Source organism: Macaca nemestrina, chromosome 4 (assembly GCF_043159975.1).
Source record: "Macaca nemestrina isolate mMacNem1 chromosome 4, mMacNem.hap1, whole genome shotgun sequence".
NCBI lineage: Eukaryota > Metazoa > Chordata > Mammalia > Primates > Cercopithecidae > Macaca > Macaca nemestrina.
The window spans coordinates 183,797,321-183,823,654 of NC_092128.1; the positions used below are offsets into that span (position 1 = coordinate 183,797,321).

Genomic DNA, 26,334 nt, shown 5'->3' on the forward strand with positions numbered 1-26,334 from the left:
ATATAACTGTCATCTGGTCTCCAATTTTACTCTTCCCAACAGAATGCAATCTCATGAAATAGTTGCACCTCTGAAGTGGGTAAAAGTTAATTAACCTGTCTCTTACGAATCGGCTGACATGGAAAAGTAAATGAATTTTCCATTTATACACCGATTTTTTAAAAACCGATCTTTCACTTTCCCAAAACAACTCTTTAAAGAAAATTTAACATAATCATTTTCAGCTTGAAAACTTCAAATGAAGGAATGGGGCTTTATTTGGGAGAAGATTTAAAGACTGTGACACCAGACAACCTGGGCTGAAAGTGCTGTTCTCAAATCACAGTTCCCACCTGACCAGGGCCTGACAGTCAACATTTCCAAACCCTGGTTTCACAGTCTGTAAAACTGAAATTAAAAATACCCATTTGACTGAGAATGAACAGAGGCGTAGGCCTCATTCTGTCATTCAACAAGTGTGTGACCATGAGCACACTAACCCTGCCTTCTTTACGATGGTGATAACAACAATACTCACATCTAGTAACAAATCATAAATTCAAGCTATTGTTTTTATGATCATTACTATTGTAGCTAATAAACATAATGAGTGCAAATCATATGGTTAACTCAAGCATCCACACACTTTAGATGCCCAGTACATACGTGTTTCCTTTGACCCTCATTCTTTTTTAGGGAAATAATTACAAGGAGAATTTCTTTCTTCAAAGAAAACCAAGAGATTTTAATTTCTATGAAGGAGATTACACAATATTTGAAGGGGTATGTGACAATCTATGCAGATATTTACTCTCTGAGTAATTCTTGTGGCCCAGGGGTCGGAATGGTGATATATGGTATCATCGTGTGGCCTGCTCTTGAACGCAAGAGGATATGAGTTCCAGCCAGATCAAAACACATGCAAATTTTGATTTAAAAAAACTATACATATTCTACATGCTCCTATTTCTTGTATCCAGACTACCCCGTTATGCTAATATAAAGGGAGAAAAAGTGATAGGGCGCAAGGAAAAATTCAATCACTGCTAAGCTCATCAAACTACACAATGAGCCATGGTAATCTGCAGCCTTAGAGGAGAAACCCATCGATGGCAACACTACCATCGATATTTTCTACTCACATTCTTTCCTACACAGTCCCAGTTTTATTACGTTAGGAAGCATTTCGTCAACATTGTAAATTAACAAGCCTCAAAAAATCACCCAAAGTACACAGCATGCGAAAGCAAACCTAAGCCGTGTTATCAGAAAACAAAACCAAATGATGGCATGCCTTTTTAAGGAAATATAAACCTGAAATAAACAGAGAACACCCCTCCCAGAGCCACCACATACACAAGAGGCAGAGACTCAGGCAACACTCAGGAGGGAAAGGAAGGCAAACAGCAAAAACTCTCTCAGAGAAAAAGACTTCATGGACTTTGGAGCCACTACAGCTGTCTGCACACACAGACGCTCTCTCCTCTTCAAGCGTTTCTCCACATCTAATATCTTCAGATCATTAGTGCTTTCTAACTAGGGTTTCAATATTTCCCAGAGGCCTCTCCAGTCCAGCCTTTGCCTGAGAGAACAGGTTACAAAAATATCCCCTCTCCCTTTTACCAGGCAACAAAGAGAATTTGCAGTGCTTTGAAAACAGAAATCCACATCCACGGGAAAAACAGGCCTCCGCCAGCCGCAGCAAAGGGTGCTTCGGGCACAGGGCAACCAAGCGAGAGAAAATGCATTCAGAGTGGTTAGCACACAGGATTAATCACATTATAATTTAATCATCTGATCAAACACTAATTAGCATAATTGCTTGAGGGAGAAATGGCTGGAGGAACCCAGGAACACCCTGAGCATCCATGTTCTTAATGACAAAAGAGGCAACACAGATTTGGCTTCCCTTTCTTCATTAAAAAAAGGAAGAAAATAGCAAATAAAGTTAATCAATGACAAGCATCACCAGCTATGGTTTTAGCAGCCAAAGGAATTGCAACTGAGATTCACATTTTCCTTCCTCCTCTCTCTCCAGGACTGCTCTAAAATCCATGGAGAAAATGCAGTACTGATGTTACAGTAACTAGACTCTGAGCTATTTAAGTCAGGGTTCTCAACCTTGGCACAATTAATATGTTGAACTGGATCATTCTCTGTCGTGGGGAGCTGTCCTGTGCATTGCAGGGTGTTGAGCATCTTACAGTGAGTGTCCCCTCCAGATGCCAGTAGCAACCTGCAACCAGAGGTGTGACAACCAAAAATGTCTCCAGACATTGCTCACTGTCCTCTGTGGGTGCAAAATTGCCCTCCGTTAAGAACCACTGAAGAACACAATTTATCCGGCGCATACTTCTTGTAAAAGTAACCAAGTCATAAAAATAGGGGGAGGAGTCTTTTTATTTCCATCTGCCAAAAAACAATGAGCCTAAAATAATAGTTGCCCAGTTTGGGAGGCCGAGGTGGGCGGATCACGAGGTCAGGAGATCGAGACCATCCTGGCTAACACAGTGAAACCCGTCTCTACTAAAAATACAAAAAATTAGCCAGGCGTGGTGACGGCGCCTGTAGTCCCAGCTACTGGGGAGGCTGAGGCAGGAGAATGGCGGTAACCCGGGAGGCGGAGCTTGCAGTGAGCCAAGATTGCGCCACTGCACTCCAGCCTGGGCGACAGAACGAGACTCCATCTCAAAGTAGTAGTAGTAATAATAATAATAATAATAATAATAATAATAGTAATAGTTGCCCAGTTCCATGGATTTACCTTATTTCTCATTGATCTATTTAAAGCTCTACAATAACCCTTAATGCCTATGCCTCTGCACTTCAGAAAAAAATAATTAAATACCAGCCTCCTCCATCAAAGATCTTGAGAGAGACACTTCCAGGAGCACCTCTGAATGGGGAAACTCACAGGCTCAAAGAACTCTAACCCTTGGTTCCAGACTTCAATGTGCCCTGAGCAGGCGTGAGATCACAGCAGTGTCTTCCACCTACCCATGAGGGAGCAAACCACCAGTGACTTTGGAAACGAATAAATCCAGAGAAGGCCTCCAGACGCCCCAGGGAAATACAGCTTTCTCCCTCCACTCTCACTGAGCACATGGACGCTCCGATATTTGCTCCCAGTTTCTAAAGAGGGAGAGAGAAAGGTGAACAAGACAGAGAGAGGCTAAATGCAGACTGCTCCTCCATTTCTTGCAAATGGATCTCCACGATAATCAATTCATTGCACAACCTTAACCTGCCTTGGCCACCAGTCAGGCTGGACCTAATCATATTTATTCTTATCAAGAGATGCTAGAAACCCCAGGGAAAAATACTCAACACTTATTACTGTACGAAAGAAATATTTTCTATGGATTAAGGTGATTTGTTCTAATAACAACACTGAGTCACACTGTCTCTCATTTTTACTTTTTTTAATAAAGAAAGTGTTTCACCACTTACAATTACTCATGAGTCTAATGCAGGTTATTAAATCTGATGATGGAAATATTTATGCCCTTTCTGTGGCAGAGAGATGGGAAAAGATTGACCTACTCTACTACAAAATTTAAAAGAGAACGTCTGTGCTATACCATGTAGGTTGTGAAAACTCCGAATCAGAGAGGAATTGTGAGCTATTTTAAACTGAAATCTTCCTCTGCAATTCCCCTGTCAGAGCTTGTGACTTCTTAATATAATGCGCCCACCCCCTTTTAAAGGAACATGAGTTTAGGAAACTATTATTGCAAAGAAACAGTCTACCCCAATTCCTGTAGTGATGAGTAAGCAGAATTCACATTTATTCAGCCTACAATGGCTTTTATACCATTTCCTTCTAAAGCTAAATTTCAAAACAGCCACTCTAAAAGGTAATTTCTATAGTGAAACACAATAAAATCGCCAAAGGATTATAACATCAAACTTAAGATGCCTAGAAGGGGAAGTTATTTTTAATATTATCTAAAATAAGATCTCAGGACACAAAAAGATATTTTTAAGGTTCTGAATTTAGGCCTCTCTCCAGCACACATTTGAGTCTATTTTAGTGCAAAAATCAAGGACACAATGTTTTGAAAAAATTAATCTGCCACCAATAACTGCCCTCAATTTTGTCATATATGTAACAAGGTCTAAAATGCACATATGCCCTTATATGCCAGTTTCTCTCTTTTTTCTGACAACTTAGCATAATGACATATGCTTTGTATGATAAATACAGTCAACTTGTGATTATTTACCTAAAAGAAAGCCAAGAAAATCCAACAGAGCAAATGACCCAGAGCCCTTTAGATCTGGCTCTGGAATGAGCTTGTGCCCTGGACAAAGGCATGTGCAGCATCCCAGGGCGGCATCAAAGCGAAACCTCTAGCTGCAAACAGATCCACTCTCCTGCCCTGTCTCACCTCATCCTAGCTCATCCCTTAAACTTGTTCAATAGAGTCACCCAAATGGTTTCCCACTATGGATCTCTTGCCTGGAGCCTCATGGTTACATGTAGGTTTCAAAGGGCTTCTCTGCAAGGACTCCAGCTGCTATTGAAGAAGGTACCAATGTGAGAAATACAATGGAATCAACACCATAAGCAAAGCACAAGCATTTATAAACCTGAATATCAAATACGCTAAAACTGGAAGAAAAAATGATGGCACTAAGAGATAGATATTAATACACAGATGATTCGCAAGCTGCTAGCATCCACCTTGGGAGTGCCTCTGGCAGGATCACATACACCTCTACTCAAGAGTCTTTCTTGTTACTAACCCCCAGCACCGATTATCCTGAAACATGCCCAGATTCTTATGGTAGTCAGTGAAGCCCTAACCCTGTATACAGACATTTCCAATAAATTACCACGCAATACAGAGTTCTCCAACAGTTCATCGAGATGTACTTGGAACTTTACTGGGTCAACGTCCTAGCTACTTTTGGGTAGCTTCTTTGCAAGTGTGTGTTTTGCAAAGGTGAATTATGGTTCACGTGGATCAGAACAGGCAAAGGTATGTGTTCATAATGCAAATTCATAGGCCGTGCATACACCAAGGCTACAGAATCAAATTCTCTGGTATCAGAGCTGGAAGACGACATAACAAACATGTAAACTATAACTTGGGAGACCCTAGTGGTGGTGGGAAAAAGATGACAAAGTCACATGGGATTAGAAACACCTGAGGAGTTTCTAAACTACGGCCCATTTCCCAGAATGCTGGCATCAGAATTTCCAATAGGAGGCTAATGAGAGGAAATGCATTTCAGGAAACTTCCATATCTTCTTTCTCCATTCTCCCAGACCCAGAACTCCAGGGTGTTGAGAACTGGTGTCCTCGATCCCTACCTGGGAAGGCCGAGATAGAGAGATACTAACTAATATTCAGCTTCAAGTGTCAGCAGACTGTGGTCTTCCTCTTATCCTGATGTAGGGATGGAGGGGATGTGTGGCTATGAGGCTGGCACAGCCTGTTCCTCCATATTCAATCTTCCTATAAACATCTGCCTCTACTGCCTCCAAGCATCTAATCCCACAGAAGCCCACAGCATATTCTTACCCTCCCATCCTCAGCAACGGGACGGTAGAGGTATAGGGGAGAATGTGGGGCCTCTCGTGCCTGTGAATAATAAAGGCTGATAATGTGAGATCCCCCAAGACACAGATAAACCACCCATGGATGAGAGTTCCTTACCCAAAACAAATACCTAGATCACCTCCAGGTCAAAATGGTTCTACCCAGATTTCTACACAAATATTCAATCAAGCCTATTCTAAAACAGTAGCCACCAAGGATTTAATAGCTATTGATTTGCGTGAGTCGTAATAGGTACACACACGCATCTGGTAATTAATCATCCTACCCACATTCTGCTGTCACGTCAAGGCCCCAGATAGAGGTTGCTAACTTGGGCTGCCAACTCAAACAACTTGTGAAGGGAGGATTCTGTCCCTTAGACAGCATTCCACATTTCTTGTGCATTTCCTTTCCACTAGCCAGCGAAATAGACAAATGACTAGCCTTTGCAGGAACTGACAAGAACTACAGCTGGCAGGAGTGATAAGGAGCCATGGTGCCTTCTCTATGGTGCCTTCTCTATGGTGCCTGTGTTGCTGGTAGAGGCCATTGTTTTTATTGTTGGGTGTCTTCAGCTCATTCCTAAAATCTCACAAGTAATATTCCAAAGCATTGTTATTTCTACCCTGCTAGCTACGTATCAGTTATTAAAAATGCTCTACAGCCAAGATTAAAAAATAAACATGGCAATTAAGCAGATCAGGACTTGGATTTTCCGTATCTCTATGGAACCCAAGATCAAATCACACCATAGTGGGGCTACTGTGAAAATAATTGAATCTTGAGTTTCTCTCATGAGAAAGTGTATTTCCTGAAAGTAAGAAGTTTCCTTATTATATAGGAAATATAGCTCAGTCTTTTGTATTTAAAATAAGAAATAAAATCAAAATACAGATAGAATTGCAGCAGTTCTAATTATCTTTCTACTTTGTCTTTCTCTTATGATACAATCATAGAAATGTTCCCATCGTCCAGCAGTTCATGCTCATGAGAAGAATCAATGCTTTACTCAATATGAGGATGAGTAATCAATGGTATGAGAGTCCACTGCAATCACCCACCTGAAGTGGTATGGATGGATCTTCAGTGCACAGCATGGGCTACCTCCCAACAGCTCCCCTCTGCCCCGTGACCTACTCACACTGGTCCTAATACCAGCTTCAACCTGATCATTGTGGTGACTCCATGATAATGCTGAAGCCACTTTGGGACCCTAAGGTCATCAAGGTCATCACTGGGGGGGGGGGGGTATCACCATACTGTTGTTTTGCAGAAGCATCCAATAATGAGAAAGGGTATTTAGAAAGAACTATACACTGGCTTTTACTGTATTATTTTCAGTGGGAAAAAATGCAGATTTTGTGTAAAACCAGACTTAAAACTGTTTCCTGTTTCTTCCTTTTAATATTAAAGAGTCAAGACTTGTATGAATCAAAATCAGTAATTAAATAGTTCAAATTTCTTTCCATCACCTTATCAAAATGCCAATCTCATAGTCTGGAGAGACTAGCGACAAAATGATCCATTTTACAGATGGTTCTTTATAAGACAAAAGGCAAACACTTTCCACAGCATCATCTTCTAGGGCAGGTCGGGACCTGACTTTTGTCCAGATTTCCAACCTGCAAATCAGCAGTATTTGCATACAAATTCAACGATTCTACTATTAATAAAACCTAAAGCCCACTTGGAACCAGTAAACCCAGAATGCTATAAGGAACAAATACAGTCCTAGAAAGGAAGACTATTTCATTTCTTTTTTTTATGTTAAATTGTATATACTTAAGGAAGCTGGGAGACATTAGCTAAGTGATATATGCCAGACACACACACAAAATCCATGATCTCACTTATATATGGAATCTTAAAAAGACTATTTCATTTCTCAGAGCATGTGGCATTCTTTTTCCCTTGTCCAATAACATTTGTGTCAATCACAATGCCTGGGGTGATATTGTCTGCCCCATACAGACTGACAAATAAGGACTTCATATCTTGCAATTTAAAACCCAAGAGTTTGAGAACAGGTTAACAAGAAGGGACTCGTGATAATCACAGGATCCTACATTTGAACTCTTCCCTCAGTAATTGCTTTACTCTAAACATGTATGCAGATTTCACCCTCCTACCATCCTGCTGTGAAACATCTTTAAGAAAGGCAAGACTTATTACAGAAGAAATATTTGTAGCAGTGCTGCAAGTTTGATGTCCTCCCTTCACCTCCAGTCTTTTGTTCAGATCTAAAGCTGTTTCCAGATAATATATATATTGCTTCCTCACCCCCAGCTTCCCAAGCCTAACATAGATTTAAAGACTGAGAGCATTTCTAGAATATTCTGCAGAGAGTCCAAAGAGATTTCATAATATTTCTGCAAGGGTTGGTATTTTTTTTTTTTTTCTCTCCTACAAAATGCTGTACAGAGCTGGGACGTTAGGGGAAGCTAGCATTTAGTATGGAGGTGATCTCTTGCATTTTCAATTCTTTCTTTCACTGTCTTTGCGGCTGCACTTAAAAACAGCTTTCTATAAATAGGACTGCTTGCTCACTCTTAAATCTTACTCACTGTCTTCTCAGTAAAAAAAAAAAATAACTAGGGATACAGGCAAGATTCATTAATCCCTGTCATTCCATCTCTCTGTGTAGTAGCCTCTTCTTCTTATCTTGACATATATCTTCTCAATCCCATTCATCCCTCTCTGTTAAACCATAATATACATTTACATAATCCAGGGGGCTTAAAGACCAAAAATTAATCCAGTTGCATGATTTTTTAAAAATTCAGCGTTGATCACATAGAACAAATAGAGATCTCCAAAAATCAAAAGCTGATAAATACTGTAAGCTATAAGACACTTAATTTGATTTTTATATTTGGACAAAAATCAACCTTAACAATGATTAAAACCTATCCTTTCATGTTACTTTCATGAAGATACCAACTGTCATATTTGAATCTGCAAAATAAGAATAAAGATAATGACAAAAAACCATAAATCCATGAGATGCTTAAGAAAACAGCAGTATGACTTTTTAAAGATGATTAAGGCCTGAGAAACTAAGCTCGTTTTGATGTCCTGCGTGGCTCTTTGATGAAGAAATGAATTCCCAGGAGCTGAGGCGGGGGGAACCTAAATGTCGGTTCGATGTTTCTGGCTGGCTTTCAAAATGCGACAGGGCAATAAACATTGTATAGGAATTTTAAATCATGCCATTTAGCAGCATACACTTGAGAACAAGGGGTCCAGCACATGGATGAAATTATTGTCCGTGACACCTGACCCACTGCACGGCAGGAAGAGCACCTAAAGCAATTATATAGCTGTTGTGCAACAGTGATAAAGTCCCATCAGATACTCGAAACGTGAATCTGTTTTTGAAAAGAGAAGAATATGCCCCAAGCCACAGGCATTTCTGGAAAATAAACATTTTTCACCGTGATTGAGTCACGACGACAGAAAAAGGTGGGTAGCAAAAGAGTCCAATGGTTTAGCCATCAGATTTCAAGATGGGGACCAGAAGGGCAAGGCCAGCAAAGAAAACTAGGATGGGAAGCCAATCAGCTAGAGGCAGAAGAGAGAGGTGGATGGGAGGGAGGCAGGTGAGTTAAGGAGGGGAGAAAGGCTCTGCCTGTCACTTCATCCTTTCATTCCATAAGGAACATCATCTATTTCCACCACTCCATACCATGTGCTGTGCTCTTTGCTAAGGACATGCTCAAGCTTCACACCCATCTCAGACTGTGGAGGCTCCTGTCTATCTAGTGAGAGAGGTAGTCACTAGTGAAATCAGCATTACCTAAATGCAGGGTTAACGATTACCATAGACACCATCAAGGCAACAGCCAAGATTTTAAGAAAAAGGATAATATCGAGGGAATGGATTTTTCAGGGGTAGATCTCTGAAACTCAACCCTTTTGAATGTCCTGGTCAGAAGCCGTCTGACCTCCAAACCAAAATCCTGTCCCTGCTTCCCTCCTGCCACCTTGACAGACCTTGCGTCACCTGCAGAAAACATCCGTGTGCTCCACCCTTTGAATTCAGAACGACATAGTGGATACTCCGTGGGGCTGCTGGAATCTTCCACTCCCACTGCCTTATCTTAACCCATAGATTCGGTAAGGGAAATGCAACTTTGAATTTTCTTGCATTTTCACAACATTGAAGAAAAGAACATAAATATAGTTGGGGGGGAGGGGCGGGGAGAGATAAGATGAGCATTTTTGTGCCCAGGTCTTTGGAACATGAAGCATTAACCCCCCGGTTCAGGGGAACAGGTGTTTTCCAGTGGGCCTGGGGGAGAGGGAAGGGGGCTCCCGGTCCCGGAGCCTTGCCTGCGGAGATTGATGGACTGCGGAGGAGCGGGCACGTCAGCATCACCCCTGTCACCATCAGCAGGAGAAGCGGCGGCTCCTGGAATGACATTGGAAGGTCAGCCAATCAGGCGCAGAGCTGCTCCCGGAGCTGCCACCTCCGAGGCGCGCGCCACACCGGGGCTCCCTTGCGGCTTTGGAAAGCGGGTGCAAATGCACCCTTCTGCGGGCCCGCTACCCACTGCAACACCTCTGTTTCCTTTCTGGGCACCTTCCGGGTTTCTAGATATTGCTGTGAACATGTTCCTCCGCTGTACAGTTGAAAACAAAGGCTGCCGGACTCCGCCTGACCTGCGGTTGCCTTTGCACAGTTCCTGTTAGACGAACTCTACCACACGCGAGTTTGGGCGCCCTGAACTTGAGACAGCGTGGGATGGCGTCTTCAGAAGAAAGCCCCTGACCATCTGCATGGAGCAGTCCTCCCTCGGCGGCTGCTGGGTTTGCTGGCTCTGCTGAAGGCTGGCTGCAAGAGTCTTGTGAGGTTTGCCGCCCACTAGTGTCCTATGGCGGGGACACAATCGGCATGCAGGTAGCACCACCTCCCTATCTCCCAGGCCGAGGGTGCGGGCACCAAGGCCCAGCGTGCACTTCAGTGCAGCAGCCAAGAAATGCCCAGACGTGCTCGTTTGTGTGGGCACACCCCTGGGTGCCTGCCCTGCTCTGGTGAGGTGGGCCACGCATGGAAACCAGGGAAATCGAAGTGCTCGTTTCTGAAATACTATGGAATGCAATGCCTAATGCAAAATACATTCTTTTTCACTACCTAGTAATTATTTATGAGTCACATTCATAATCTTGCCCGTAGAATTCAGCTAATTTTATGAAACCTGGATGCCACAGATTTTGTAAATGCACCCACTTGAGAAACCCATCATTTTCTTTTGCAAACATAAATTTCCAATCTAGTGTTCACAGGTCTTTCTTTATAAAGTGACCTCCTCCCTCTCTTTCTCTCTCTCAATCAAGTTTTAATACGCATTGAATTGAGTCTCTTGTCAAAATACTCCATGCCCCTTACCCCAGACACATCTAAGATAAAATACCTTGCCAGCTACCTGGAGGTCCAGGAATTGGGGATTAAAATTGGCAAATATTTTAGTCAAAATTAGTTCTCCTACCAAAATGCCTTATTGCGTGGGTTCAGCCCCCATGACTCACTGATCCCCTGAGGCAGCAAACCATGGTCACACCAAAGTGACAAAGGAGAGAGTCAAAAAGTGGAAAAGGATCCACTGGCATTTATTAAAGGTCTGCATGGCGTTTTGTTTTCCTACAGAGGGCATCTTGGAGGGGCATGCAGCTTAAGTTAAAAGGCCTAGGAATTTTAGGTAAACCCTGAGATTATGGATAGATTTTTAATCTGCTTAATAAAGATGGGGTAGAAAGGGAAGGGGAGGCAGCCCTGAAATTGTTCACCTGATAACATTTTTTCCTTACACACATTTATGTGAATTAAATAAAAATCACCTTCAAAGTCCTTAAGGTGCATTTGTATTTACAAAGGTCTGCTTCTAATTAAATAAAATAGCAAGTGTGTGCTCTGTAATTTCCTATCAAGTGAATGGATGAAGCTCAAAGGTGCTGCATACTCACCTTCTCTTTAATGAGCACCTTCTTACTCCCATCACCCCACCCTCTCTAATCTCCACGATGCTCAGGTCCCATGAAAGCGGATGCAGTAGAGCTCAAAATCCCACGGCTCAGGAAAAGATGATGTCAGGAATGCATGTGTGTGAGTCTGTGTGTGTGTGTGTGTGTGTGTGTGTGTAAAAACAGAGATGCCAGGATACTAGCAAAAATATATTATATATAATAAATCTGATTCTTTATCATTCTGCTTGTCTGAAGGCCTGGCTCTGCTTTTAGCAATAATTTTAAACTAGAATGTGCTCTGGGGTTAAAACCAGCAGAAATGGTGATGAAACACAATGCAGTAGGAAGCTTTGCTGAGAAGACACTGAGGGACGTGTGTGGGTGAGTGTCTGCACATACGTGTACCTTGGCGTCTTGCACTGTAACAGAAGCTCGCGTGTATTTCCAGAACATGGCAGAACAAATTGCTTTAAAACACGATTACTGCACCTTATCAGGTGAGGTCATTCATTTAAGGGTTTAACCCATTAAAGGCCTGGTCAATGACTTCTTCTTTTTTTTTTCCCCCCCCCAAAAATACTGTCTGCAGCCTGTCTAGCAATCATACTTTTACTAAGAAATAACTGTACTTCCGACACATCAATAAGAAAAATGTTGTCATCTACTGTTAAAATGCAGATGTATTGTGGGCTTTTTCTAACAGTCCCAAATATTAAACTGCATAATCTTTTACAAATGAAAAAAAAAAGTTATCATGTCAGGTATTTTGATGCCTGAGGCCTAGCAATAATCAGTTTAGGTATTAGAATTCATCAATCTTTAACCACACACATTCAGAAATTTTTCAAAATTGAGGTATAACAAAATATGACAGTTGTTGACAAAAATACTTCTCCATTTTTTAAAATTTAATTCAGATAGGTAGAAAGCATTCACTCTTATATTTTTGAAATATGGTCTTACGAACAGGCATAGTTCCAAACTGGACTCTTATTTCAACATGTCTATATATTTTATGATCCTTTCCCCAGTATGTAATGAACACCATGCCTTAGAAAACTGTTTAAAGCTGATTTCCCCTCCCCCTTCAAAGATCCTAAAGCTTTACAGTCAGGCTTTTTATTTTTTCATGCTTGATCATATAAAGAGAGGGGCATTTTTATACAAGATAGTTCCATAGCGTTCTGCTAGATTGGATCAGAATACATAATACAGTAATGTAAAATATTCATTTGTGTTTGCTGTTTATGTCTAATAGTGTGGCATCTACCTATATTTATTACAGTAATAATAATGGTGATTATCAGTTGATTTTAAAAGTCTTGAAATAATACAGAACTCACTATATGAGCACCTACATAATTTTTGCATGTATTTTTCATATTGAAGAATATTTGAGGTTTTCTATAATTGTATTACCATATACAATTATTTCTATGATTGTTTATTTTAGTTATGAAATGCTAATTCAGAAAAAAGTCACACACATATACAGCATCTGTGTATCAGAGGCTAACACTCTGTATCAGTATCATAAATTCTTCCATACCATTTTGTCATACAAAATGCTTACACTGTAAATAAATACTGGCTGATGACAACCAGCACAGCCTCTTTCGTCATCCTGAAACACACACTTCCCAGTGGGGTGCAAATTTTGTTTCACCTTATAACCCAGGCCTTTCCAAGGAGTTCAGAAAGGTCCTCCCTGACAGGTGAAACAGGCTGTCAAGGCTCTGTGTCTTTGGAACACCTCTGTAGGCATCTGTACATTTCTTAGCAGGTTGCATTAACGGAAGAGCAGAAAGGGCTGACTTCCCCAACACATCTCCACATGTTCCCTAAGCAGATCTGTCCCCGAAGGAAAATTCCCAGGAGGACACAGGACAGGTACAGTGCCCTCTGGGAAAGATGGGTGTCTTGTCAGAACTTGTTGCAATTCTTTCCTGCTAGGAAATCTCAAAATGAAAGTTTCAAACACTTTGCTTTAGGTTATATTGGAGAGAAAGTATCATCTTCATGTTCATTTTGATACCACCTTCTTTCAACTCCACCTTTTCGTAGTCACCATTTTTAAAAAAAAATTGACAATGTTCATGCATTTCTTCTGGCCTGTTGGTATGTTGATTCTTTAGGTACTGTCTAGGTAGGTAAAGAAAATGCACTGCCTTGCAGCCAACATGCAGAGCTTCCCTGTGTATCTTCCAGGAAAATCTCAGAGCCTCCCCTTTGCTTCTCGTATTTTCTCACAAGGGCCAGATTTCCTCTCTTCTCTTCCTTTACCTTCTCTTCTTCTTTTCCCTCCCTCTCTCTCTCCCTTCCTCCCTCCCTCCTCTCTCTCTCTCTCTCTCTCTCTCTCTCTCTCTCTCTCTCTCTCTCCTCTCTTCTGGCTAGGGGATTCTGCTTAATGGTTTAATTTCAACTGTCAGCAGGTTATACATTTTATGCAGATGTGTGTTTCAAAATTTGAAATGGGAATTTAAGCTGTAGCTACTCCCAGGCGATGTCAAATGATGACAATTTCCTCTGGTTCCCACAAGAGAGGAAGCCATTCATACATGTAAGTTCATATTTACGCGGTGACAGACAGCCTAAGGTGCAGTCACACTTACTAATTGGGTCTGACTCAGTCAAGAGCAATAGCTTTCTAAATACCCAGGAAGAAATCATTTCAAAATATAATATTGGCTGGGCATGAGGAAAGAAACGCTATTTACAATATTCACTGATTTCATTTTTACTACTATACAGGTGTTTCTTTTTTTTTTTTTTAATTTGTCAACATTTCAGATGATGTAATGCTTATCAGTGCATATTTTTACATAAACGACTGTGAGGAGCATGAAGCAGCACGGGGTGCACAGAAGGACAGATCTTTCTTAAAGCCCTCCTTGGTGCTGGAGATACATTGTACTAGCATGAAATTACGTGTTTGAAAAATCTCAAAAAGCACTGAATCTGAAGGGAGATGTTCCTCATTGACCCCTCCACCTGCGTGCACTTGGAATGTCATATCCCTTTCCCAGGTTGTAATATTCAAAGTGGCGATCTTCCTGTCTCTCCTTCTGTCACCAGACCTGGTTTATTCTGAATGAGGCAGCTCTCTAGTATTGGAGTTAGGCTCTGAGCTGTCACTTGGCTAGGTAAGCGCCTTCCAATGATTACAGAGCAATTTCTCCCCGGCCTCTCCATTGCCACCTCTCCTCCCCGAAAAAACAAATATAATATTTAAAAAATAAATAAAAGCACGAAAATTTAAACACAGATGAAGAGGAAAAAGAAAGAAGACTTTACCCATGCATCCAATGCCATCCCCCGCCCCCCGGGTCAATGATAAGGAATGAAATTCATCACAAACCGAAAGGCTCACCATTCGCGAAGCTCTGGAACAAGGAGAGAGCCAGTATCCACATGCCCCTGCCGCTCCCCGGCCTCCCGCGAGCGACGCGCCGGCCTTGCCCCCTGCGCTCCGCCCGGCCCGGCTCCGCTCGCCGCTCGGCACCTGCCCGGGGGCCGCCGCCCGCCCGCCGCCCGCCGCCTGCCGAGGACGCGCCGCCGGCGCCGCCGCCGCTGCCGCTGCCTAGCCGCCCGGGCACGCGGCGCGGCCGGGCTCCGGAGCGAGGGCTGCGCTCGCCGCGCGCTGCGCTCCTGCACACCTGCTCCCGGGCGCCGCGCCCCACGCTGCGGCCGGAGCCCAGGTGCGCCGTCAGCTCAGTGGGCCCCCGGCAGGTCGGCAGGTGGAGAGAGCCGCAGACGCGGGCGTGAGCTCATCCCGGGCACCCGGTGCCCAGAATGCGCAGCCAGCGGCCTCCCGTGCGCCAGCCCTCACCCTCCGCATCCAGGCAGCAGGCGGGCGGGCAGGCTCATCTTTGCCGTGCTCCGGCCTCAGTCACATGGATCCCTCTGCCAACCTTCCCTGCCTGCGAGCCGGGCGAGTGAAGCCGAGCGCGGAGGCGAGCAGGGACCCCTCCCCTGCCTCTGGCCGCTGGGGCGCTCTGCAGTCTTAAAGCAGCAGCAGAGACGTGCAGCCGAACTGAGACAGGACCGGGGAGAGCGCAGCCACCGCACAGTCACGCACAGTCATCAGGAGGAATTTCTTAGAGGCTTAAATAATCATTTCTACAGCTGCTTATTTTTAGTTATTTTCCTGCAGGTTGCTAATAAGAGATGGCCAGGGTGACTATTGCGGAAGGTGGCCAGCCACAGAGAGGTGAACATGAAATGCTCGTAGTTTTAATAAGATGTGCTGCTGGATTCCGATTCCGTATTTACTCTCAGAAAAGTCCAGTTCATTTGCCTAGTGGGAAATGTTCCTTCCAAATCCTTGCTGCTACTGTAAAGATCTCTATGATTTCACAGGCTAATTTTTAATTATCTTGAATACATTGTAGAATGCAAACACAAGCACTTCTAATTTTGCTCTCTGAATGGCGCATAAAAAAGCTGATTGAAATTGCTGATAATTTGAGTAATCCCAAACATATAACCCCTTTCACGTTTCTGTGAAAAGTCAATATGTTAACATTTCCTGAATGTCCTGTATGATTCCTGAAGTCATGATAATAAATTAAAGCTCTCAAAAGGGCGTACATCTATCCATCACTTTGCAATATAATGACCGACAGGGCTGGAATGCACCCCAGTGTAGAACCCAGGATGAAATGCTCAGAGGCAGGACAATCAGGACTGAGAAAAAGCATTCGGTGGGGGTCAAGGGAGATATTTTCAAGGGAAATTGAGTAGGCTTTTTCCTAGGCACCAGGTATCTTCTAACTGGGCTCCATGTCCCCCTCCAAATACAGAAGAACGATGCACATCTCAGACAGCTCACAAAGCAACACAGGAGAAGCAAATGGTGAGGCAGAAACAAAATGGTGCTTTACCAGGGTTGGGCACAAGATGGCCAGGCCCTGTGTACCGGGAAGGGTCAGCTGAGCCGGTGATGCTGCCTGGCTCACCACTGCTCTGCAGCTGCAGGTGATCACGTGCTGCCGCCCACTCAGGCTGCGCAGGCCCAGCCCCCAGTACCACGCACCAGAACCAGTGTCCTCCGGCTTTGCAAATGCTGGGTGCTCAGTCCCTGGTCCTTCCCAAATGCAGCCCAGGAAGGCAGAGGATGGGCCCGATTCTGTCCCTGCATCCAGCTGGTTGACCTATTCATTAATTCTTACTTGCACACTAGCCACCTGCAAGGGTGCCCAGGCACTGGGGTCAGGCAAACCCGGGGTCAAATTGCAGCTCCTCCACTACCCCGATGTGGGGCTTCTGCATGTGACTCGAGCCTCACTTTCCTCATACACAGACTGGAAATTACCACAGTTCTTAACTCACAGGGCTGTGAAGATCTTTCCATCCGTTGACAGCACATGGTCACTATAGTTAGCGATGGCTGTGGTTAACTGTTACTGAGTTTTGGAGCAGGGCTGGAAACATGATTTGCAGGGTCCACTGCAAAATGAAAATTTTCTCAAAATGAAAAAAATGAAAAGGAAGCACCATGACAAGTATAAAACAGAACACTTTCTCCTTTCTTTCTTCCTGCCTCTCTCAACCAGTCATGGTGTCTTCTTCATGCTGCTCTTCCTCAGGCATGGGAATGCAGCCCTGCACAGACCCCACAGCGCTTCCAGGTGACTCGGTGCAGTACAAGAGGCTTGTACTTGCCAGTTGCTTCCCGGCGCTTGGCTGCACCCACATGCTGTGACCAGCCACAGTTAGAGGGTGGGGAAGCCACTGTCTCTCTCTCCCACAGCCCACTGTCCCAATGTACAGTGGACATGAGATCCCTCAGGGATTGCAACCTCCCTGCTGGGAAGCTCTGGGTACCTGGACTGGAGGTGGGTGCGAGGCTCTGGAATGTGCCCTGGCACTGCCAGCCTGCTGAGGGGACGGTCACTGCCGGGCCTCACAGTGAACCCCTACACAGTGCTTGTCCTACACATATGCCCAGACACCCACCACAGATGGCAGGTGGTGGCAGAACACAGGCTTGCTGTTCCAAAATGATGCAGTTGCCACCCTATTGGGGGGCAGCAACAATTGCAGGGGCAGAGGCTGCTCAAGAGTTGGGGGAACATGAGGTTGGGAAGTGGACAGCTGAGAACCTCTCCCAAAGGAGAGGTGGCAGGTGGCAGGATGGTACAGGAGCCAAGGCTACAAGCCCCCGTCATACTCCACTGTCCCACTGGATTTAGAAAAGGTAAAACAGAGATGGTATCATTAAACATTTCAAGATGGTGACTACAGAGAATTCAACCTCAAGTGCAGGCCCTTCTTTGCTTGGGACCAGATGGGACCCCATGTGAGTGCGACCCTATGTGGTTGTCTATTAACGCATCTGCCACAGGCTGAATGGGTGAAGGATCTTGAATGCGCCTAACACATGCACCAGAGTCTTTTCAAATGTATTTACATAATAGACTTCAGTAAGAAACACACTTATTTCTCACTAAACTGTGAGTTCCATGAGACCAGACACTCTTTCCTATTCAGGGCGGTATCCTCATGGCCTGGCCCAAGTACATGCTGGGTAAGTATTTGTGGGCTGGAATGGAGATCTCTAATGCAGGTAGAAGGTGGAACCTGTCCTCAGATACGCACACGTGTACACATAAAGCACCGTGGAAATTTAAGAGGGAAAGTGAGTACTGTACTTCATACAGAAGTCTCAGAGGAAATGGCAAGAAAGTTGAGCTTTCAAATTCAGTTAAGATGTCAATATGCAAAACTGAGTCAAGGACGGGGGCATTCTGCCCTGAGAGTAGAGACATCTGGAAAAGACAGCTTTATAAAATAGCTTAGGTTTACAGCGATTCCTCCTTTTGTATTGCTAATCAGTGTAGCCCCTGGAAGACCACTTTTGACCTGAAACAATTCCATCCAGACTTGTCCCTTCCCCGGTTCTGTCTTCCTACAGCTCTTGGTCAGCCATCCAAGTGGAAGAAAGGTGAAGTCAAAGAGGCCACCTTGGTGCCCACTTGACTGATGCTAAATAAGAAACAATGCACATTTGAGGAGTTACATCAACCAAGTTACATCATCCACGTATAGCATCTGTTACTCCTCTGTTTTCTGTTGGAGAACCGGGAGAGCATATACGAAGCTATGGCCTTTGAGCCTTGTGCTAAAGGAAGGGTTGGGGTTGAATGTTGCCAGGGATGAGCGAGGAGGGCATTTTAGGCAGGAAGGTCTCCACCGTGAAGCCTCACTCCTATTGGACCTGTGGGGTTCATTCTGATCAAGGCAATAAGGAGTTTCCCATGGGGGACCTGTATTAGTTGCCTAGGGCTGCTGAAACAAAGGTCCCCAAACTGGGTCACTTAAAACAACAGGAATGTATTGTCTTAGAATTTGGAATGCTAAAAGTCCAAAATCAAGGTGTTGGTAGGACCCTCCGCGTTCTGCAACCTGCAGGGAAGAGCTTCCCCTTTTCTCATCCAGCCTCTAGTGGTTGCTGCCATCCTTGGCACTCTTTGACTTGCAGCTGCACCTTTCTGATCTCAGCCTCTGTCTTCACACGGCCTTCTTTCTCTCTGTAAGTGTCTGGGCCTCTCTTCTCCTCTTCTTACAAGAATGGTGGTTATGTTAGAGACTCACCCTACTCCAGTATGATCTCATTTCAACTTATTACCTTTGCAACCTTTGACGTCCCTACTCTCAAATAGGGTCCCACTCTGAGGTACTGTGGGTTAGGATTGCACCGTATGTTTTGGAGAGAAGGGAACGCAGTTAAACCCCAACAGGATCAAGATGCCTGAAGTCAAAAGGCAAGAGGCAGGGAAGGGTTTCCGTAGATTTGGGTGAGGACACCAGCATCTTGCTTTGTAACTCACTTGAGCCACGTGCATCAGGGGCCAACACAGTGCTCCCCTGTGCAGAGAAGGAGCTCGGACTTTACCTGGAGTCTCAGTTTCTTCTCGTGGAAAATTGAGTAATCATACCCACCCTTCCTATTTTAGAAGATTGTTGAGAGGATTCAATGAGATATGGGAGTTGGCTCTGAGAAGGTTACACAGATAACCACTACATGATGTCATCACAGCCTACAACTGGACCTACAGAAACATTTTGAGGAAACACATTACTTGGCAAAGCCTCAATCTGGCTGTAGGGTGTTTTGATTCATTGACGCCAGACACAGCCACACCTCTGGTCTCAGAACTGCAAAGGGCAGAGATGACCAAAAATGTCAGCAGCGACCCACCCATTTCTTCCTCCAGTGAACTGACTGAGTCCTTCAACAAATACATGGTGTAAGTCTGTTATCTAGAGGCTGTTATAACAGTCCCTGTGGGGTTAAAGATGGATGAGGATGAACTGGGATGGGCACCGGGGAGCCTGTGGACTGCTTGAAATGTTCTCCATATGCGTGTGGGTGAACACCACACAGGAGCATACACATGGAAAATTTGCCACGCTGTATGCTTAAGCCTTATGTACTTTACATGCCTTACTGTGTGTAAAAAAATAAAGACCAAAACACAGTATCTACTAACCTCAATTAAGCAAGAAATTCAAATAATAGTGACAACAATTTGATAAGATAAATTATATAATCAGGAGTTGACACATCTAATTCAACTAGCTGGTGTGGTGTATGTGTGCCTGTGTGTGTGCTGTCCATGTGTGTCTTTCTGTGTGTGCTGTTTGTGTGGTATCTGTGTTTGTGTGTTTGTGAAAGTGTGTTGTGTGTCTATGTGTTTCTGTGGTGTGTGTTTTTATTTTAGTGTGTGTGTGTATTCTGTGTGCTTGCATATGTGGTGTGTGTTTATGTGCATTGTTTTATGTGTGTGTGCGTGTGTGTGTGTGTGTGTATGTGTGTGGTGGAAACAGGTGTGGCAGAGACAGTGAGCAGGAAAGGCTTCCCTGCAGATACCGGAGCTGAGTCCTGAACACTCTATTGGCTTCAGCCTTGTACACGAAGGAACAGTTGCTCCCCACCCCCACCCAGCAGAGAGAGCTGAATGTACAGAGACACAGACTGGAAGGACACAGCACAGTCATGGAAGGCCCCTTGCAAGGAGGAGCTGGGCTCCATCCTGAAGGCAAGAGGAAACCACTGATGTATGGTCAGTAAGGAAGTGACACAATGAGGGGTATGCCTTGGAAACATTCCCTTCTGGGGACACACTGGATAATGGCCTGAGGAATGTGAGAAAGATGCAGGGAGGACTTTCTAGGAAATGAGTAAGACCTGACCAACGCAGTAGGACTGGAATAAAGGCACTTGCTGCAGATAATAGTGAAAGACATTTAAAAGGTGAGATGATCAGGAGTTGAAAATACTTTAATAGTACTTTAAATAACAGTTGCATCATTCTCAATACATGAGGTCGTTAGCCTGTCACTGATACTCATTCAGCACCTGTATGTTCAGTTTTAGGCCACGTGCTGCCTGTGCTCACGAAATCAACTCTTTCCTGAGAGGCGAGCACTACTGCTCTCCTCCCTGTCCACCAGATGCAGAATCCTCGGCTCAGAGTGGTCCAGAACCTTGCACTCTATCACCAGTCAGTGAGGGGCAGAGCTTGGCCTGAACCCAAGCACAACACCCAGAGGTCCAGTAATGATCAGTCGAAGAGGGAAGAGATGGGGCATGTGGGGAGGGATGGGGAGGATGGCAAGGTGACTCCAAAAGATCCATGGTGGATACTTGTGTAGACAGAGCCACCTCTGACCAAGAACAGGAACCCCATCTTCCCCCATGGGCTTTTATGTTTCTCCCCACTTCTATTCTCTCACACACAGCCTGGTCTCTGTAAAGCAGCCAGCTTGATCCTGCAATGCCCACATACACACACACACACACACACACACACACACACACGATGATTGGAAGCCCTGGTCAAACTCTCCATTGCCTCCCTGTATCAGTGATTTCATACAAGGTGAAATCCGACGTCCTCACCAAGGCCATGAGCCCTGTGTTATCCAGCACCAGCTCCAGATCCCCTGCTCCTGCCACCTTCCTGCTCATACATTCAGTGCTGGCTTCCTGCATTTTGCTCAGGCACACTCAGCACAGGCGCACACTCTTCCCTCAGCCACCCCAGGGGCCGCCCTCCCACTGCCATCACTGCTAACGTAAACACCTCTTCCGAGAGCCTTTCCCTGACAAACCCCCACACCAACAGCATTCTCTACCCTACCAGCGTGTATCCACTGAGCTTCATTTTCTCTGTATTGATGTATAAATGTATGCAATTATCTACAGGCTTATCCTTAGATGAAAGCTGAGATTGTGTCTTTCTGTTCACTTCTACACTCACCACACCTAGAATAATGCTCAGCATATAGTAAATGCTCAATGAATATCTGCTGAATTAAGAGACACTCGATTAAAAAAAAAAAAAAAGTGTTGCATGAGGCAAGGCACAGAGACCCTTAGTGACATCTCCTGCATTTCACACCTTGGGAGACACAGAGTTGTGACAGAAAAAAAAAAACCCAGATGGAAGGGAATTAAAAAAAAATTCTTAGATGTCAAGTCAGCTTATCAACTTGCATAAACATTTCATCAAAATAAATATTTCTTTACTCTGCACTGGGCAGGTGGCTTGCTCACAGGCACTCTAACAAGGTGTTTTTTTAAATGAAGACAGGTAGTGAGTCTAGGGATTTGAATTATAAGAAAAGGTCAAGGCGGGGTTTGTATCAAATAGGTTTTAGAAGCAGAGAACACTTCAAAGCCAAACATAAGCCTGTGTGCAGAGCACTGATCATGGCGGCCCACTGGGATTCGGTTGAGGGGAAGGACGACGCTGAGGGAAGAGGCTGGGGGGAGAGCTGCAGATGGGGGTGCGAGCCTGGATCTGCCTGAGGGACCTGAGTTCCCACCAGCCCCGGGACTCCTGTGGAGGGGTGCGGCGACCCCCTCTTGAAAGAACAGCGTTCACACAGAGTTCCTGGAGGCGCCAGGCGTGCCAGGCAGCTGTCCCGGGGGCCTCGTTATGCTAGGGGCCTCCAGATGAGATAACGCGGAGAAATCCTGGTTTCAGCACGGGGCTTTCAATGTCTGGGGAATGATCCAGCGTGGCCCCGAGGACAGCAGAATGAGGAAGCAGCTCAGGGATCCTCGTATGACCCCTGTAGCCCCAGTCACAGCTCAGCTCTGCGGCTTCGTGCGCAGCTTTTCAGACACCAGGGAAGACAGCCTTGATGAAATGCCCCAGGGTCTCTAAAGGAGTTCCGTCCTCACTGGGAAGGCGCTCAACACGGAGGGGCAGAGGTCCCAAAACACCACGTGGAGAAAGGCGAGGGGCCAGCCTTGTGTTCCCCGCAGGACTGATGTGGTTCTGGAGTCCAGTGGTTAAGACCCGGCTTGGGGTCAGACCCCGTCAGGGCTGCTGAGCCTGAGCCAGAGCGAGGTGACCCGTGCAGGTGGCTTTACCTCTGCCCTCCAAAGACTGGTCTGTTAACCCTACCTATGCCACAGAGCTGCTGTGACAATCAAATGACTTAAAACCTGCCAAGCGCCTAGAATAGTGCCCAGCATGCAGAGAGCAAAAGATCCTATAAATGTAAGTATTTACTATCGTTACTGCTGCTACAGCTTTGCTGTGTTTTTAGTGAGGTTCTATGCCTTGACGCAAGAGCAGAAGAAAGGGAACAGTGTCAAAGACAGGTCAAGAATGAGGAAAAGACAGGAAGGCAGGCAATGTAGAAAGCAGAAGTTGGAAAGAAAGAAGAAAACTATACAGGCATTTCCTTTTCATTGACATAAACCAAATTTTAGTGGCTCGAGAGAAGTGTAAGAAATTGGGGATAAGATGAAATTGGACTCTTCATTTCAGACACATTAAAAATGCTAATTAAAAATATACAGAAGAAAAATACTTGAATCATAAGCAAAATTTAAGACCAAGCAATTCAGATAGAAGAATATTCTGGAGACAGTATGTTCATGTATAACCCAGGGGCCAGGGATACATCTTTTTTTTTTTCAGATGGAGTCACACTCTGTCACCCAGGCTGGAGTGCGGTGGCACGATCTTGGCTCACTGCAACCTCTGCCTCCCACATTCAAGCGATTCTCCTGTCTCAGCCTCCTGAGTAGCTGGGACTACAGGCGCGTACCACCATGCCTGGCTAATTTTTTTGTATTTTAGTAGAGACAGGGTTTCACCATGTTGGCCCAGATGGTCTCGATCTCCTGACCTCATGATCTGCCCACCTCAGCCTCCCAGCGTGCTGGGATTACAGGTGTGAGCCACTGTGCCCGGCCAGGATACATCTTTAAACATTGACAGAAGCCCAGAAGCTTATAAAATAAAAGACAAATAACTGCAATATTCTTTTAATGACAAACTTCTGACCAAAACAAAGTCAAAAGACAAGTAATGGGTGGACTAAGGGGCACGCTCACCACCTGCAAGATAGATAGAGGCCTAATGTCAATATGAGGTTGAACATTTAACAATTGACAACAAAAAGCAATTAAGAGGCATGTGATCGTTTAGAGGAAAAGAAAACAAAACAGCCAATAAAGCTGAGCAGAAGCTGAACCACATTAATAGGCAGGGGACTGTACATTTAAATAACAATTGGACATTGCTTCTCATCCACCAAACGGAAAGGACCTAAATGACAAGGAAACTAATGTTGGTGGGACACAGGGGAAAAGGATACTTGTGGACATTGTTGGTGGCAATTTGATACTTTTGTAGCTGTCTTTAATTTTAATGGATTCTGGCAATATCTATTTACAAACAAAACAAAAATCACCTACCCTTCAACTTTGCAATTTTAGTCTTAGGCATCCGTTCCACTGAGATAAAACATCAGCAGAACTTAAAGCTGTATTGGAAATGAATGCTATCTGCTGCCGAACAGTTTGCTGAAACAAGGGAAAAAAGCGAGAGAGAGAAGAAAAAGAAAGGAAAGAGAGAAAGGGAGGAAGCCATCCAAATACCTATCCTTGAGGAATGTTGAATTAAATATAGTCTTAAAAAATCAGGGTGTAGACATTTCCACCACATTTAATTAAGTGAAAAAAGCAAGATACAGAAGAAGATATAAAAAAAAGCAAGATACAGAAGAAGATATAAAATATCTCACTTTTGTAAAACAGACAACACACATCTGTGTGTGTGTGACAAACAGAGAGAAAGAGAGATCTTGTAAGGGTGAAAAAATGTTGCACAGCAAATATTAACATTGGTTACCTGATTTTATTGAGGTGAAGAGAAGAGGAGAAAGAAAAGAGAAAAACAAACAAAAAGGGGTTAATTTAGAAAATCAACACATATAACATGACCACACTTATGTAAAATATAACCGCTAAAATAAAATGGCAATGGTAGTTATCTAAGTAGTGGGATGCCAGTTCTTTCTCTGTCTATTATAATTTTCTGGGTTATCTGATTATTTTTATTTTCTTTAAAAAATCTAAAATTATGTTGAAAGGCAATAAAGAAACAAAATTAAGTATATTATGAAACCTAACAAGATTTGTGTAGCATAATACAGCAAACAGGTTCTTAGGCACACACTGGAACTAACTTTCTTGTCTCCTTTTCTTCTGATCTTTCTGGTCCTGCCTAGTTGAAACCCAGCAGCACCTTTAGGGAGGGGTGTGAACCCACTTTCCATCACAGTCATGCATCCACAGGCCCATTCTTCCCATATCACTTGTCACTTCCCCCTCTTGTCATCCATATCCTCCTGAGAGTTCATAAGGACCCTTGAAGGTATGTCTCATTCTGCAGCGTCCACTACACTGGACGTGTGTTGGATGAGAGGCCATTTTGACCTTTTCTCATTGTTAAAATCTCTAAACAAAGTAACTTGTTTATATTAGCCAGGGTTCTTAAGAGAAAACAGAGCAAATTGGATAAATATATTATAGACTACATTTGTGAAACTTGATGTGTGTGTGCATGTATATGTGTATATATGTATGTGTGTGTGTGTATATATACACACACACACACATGCCTATACATATATGTGTGTGTAGAGAGCATTTTACTGTAAGGTACTGGTTCACACGGCGATGGAGGCTGAGAAGTCCCATGCCTTGCCATTTGCAAGCATGATGCAGATGAGACCCGGGAAAGTCAGTGGTGTAGTTCAAAGGCCTGAGAGCTGCAGAGCCAGTGGTACACATTCCAGTCTGCGTCTGAAGGCCTGATAACCAGGAACTCTGGGGGAAGAAAACATGCCCCAGCTCAAGGGATCAGGCAGAGGATAAATTCAACCTTCCTTCTTCTTTTTGTTCTACTCAGGCTCTCAACAGATTGGATGAGGCCCACCCACAATGGAGAGGGCCATCGACTTCACTCAGTCCACCAATGCAAATGTGAGTCTCTTGCAGAAACACTCTCACAGACACATCCAGAAATAATGTTTCACCAGCTATCTGGGCACCCCATGGCCCAGTCAAGTTGACAAATACAATTAACCATCACAGTACCCCATCAGGTTCACTTCCTCATTCTCCTCCAGAAGGCCGGGCCACGGGGCAGGGAGAAGTCAGAAACAAAACTCCATGGAAACAGCAGTTGAGAGTAAAGGAAGTGACAGGGGAGACGGAACCCGTTTTCTGCACTTACACAGAGCAAGTCCTTGCAGAAGTGAACGTTTTTCGGGAATGGGAGGGACGGTGAGTGGTTTACAGAAAAAAAGACATGGAGTATTTATGGAGATCTGTGATTGGAGAGTAAGGAGGGGGCCAGATTCAAGTCCACTTGACCGCCTGGCTCACAGTGTCTAGCCTTTGCCTTGCAGAGGTATGGCATGTGCCAGGGTGGCTGAGGGCAGTGCCCTCTCAGCTGAGGAAGGCCCACTGAGAGCAACTAGAAGCAGCACCTGCAGTCCAGAGCATAGCCAATGACATCTGTCT

At 44.4% G+C, this 26,334-nt stretch overlaps 1 protein-coding gene across 4 annotated transcripts in view; it reads right to left on the reverse strand.

Moving 5' to 3' along the window:
- The window catches only part of LOC105472931 (DS cell adhesion molecule), an 818,273-nt gene extending 803,243 nt beyond the window's left edge, over positions 1-15,030 (reverse strand). The window contains exon 1 of one of the 4 annotated variants that reach the window (XM_071095740.1): positions 14,863-15,030. In XM_071095740.1, the coding sequence (XP_070951841.1) occupies positions 14,863-14,905 (43 nt within the window). In that variant the 5' untranslated portion in view covers positions 14,906-15,030. Of the gene's footprint in view, positions 1-14,850 lie in introns of all 4 variants that reach the window. The other 3 variants (XM_071095738.1, XM_071095737.1, XM_071095739.1) reach the window with 3 other exon arrangements.
- Between the last annotated feature and the right edge of the window lie 11,304 nt (positions 15,031-26,334).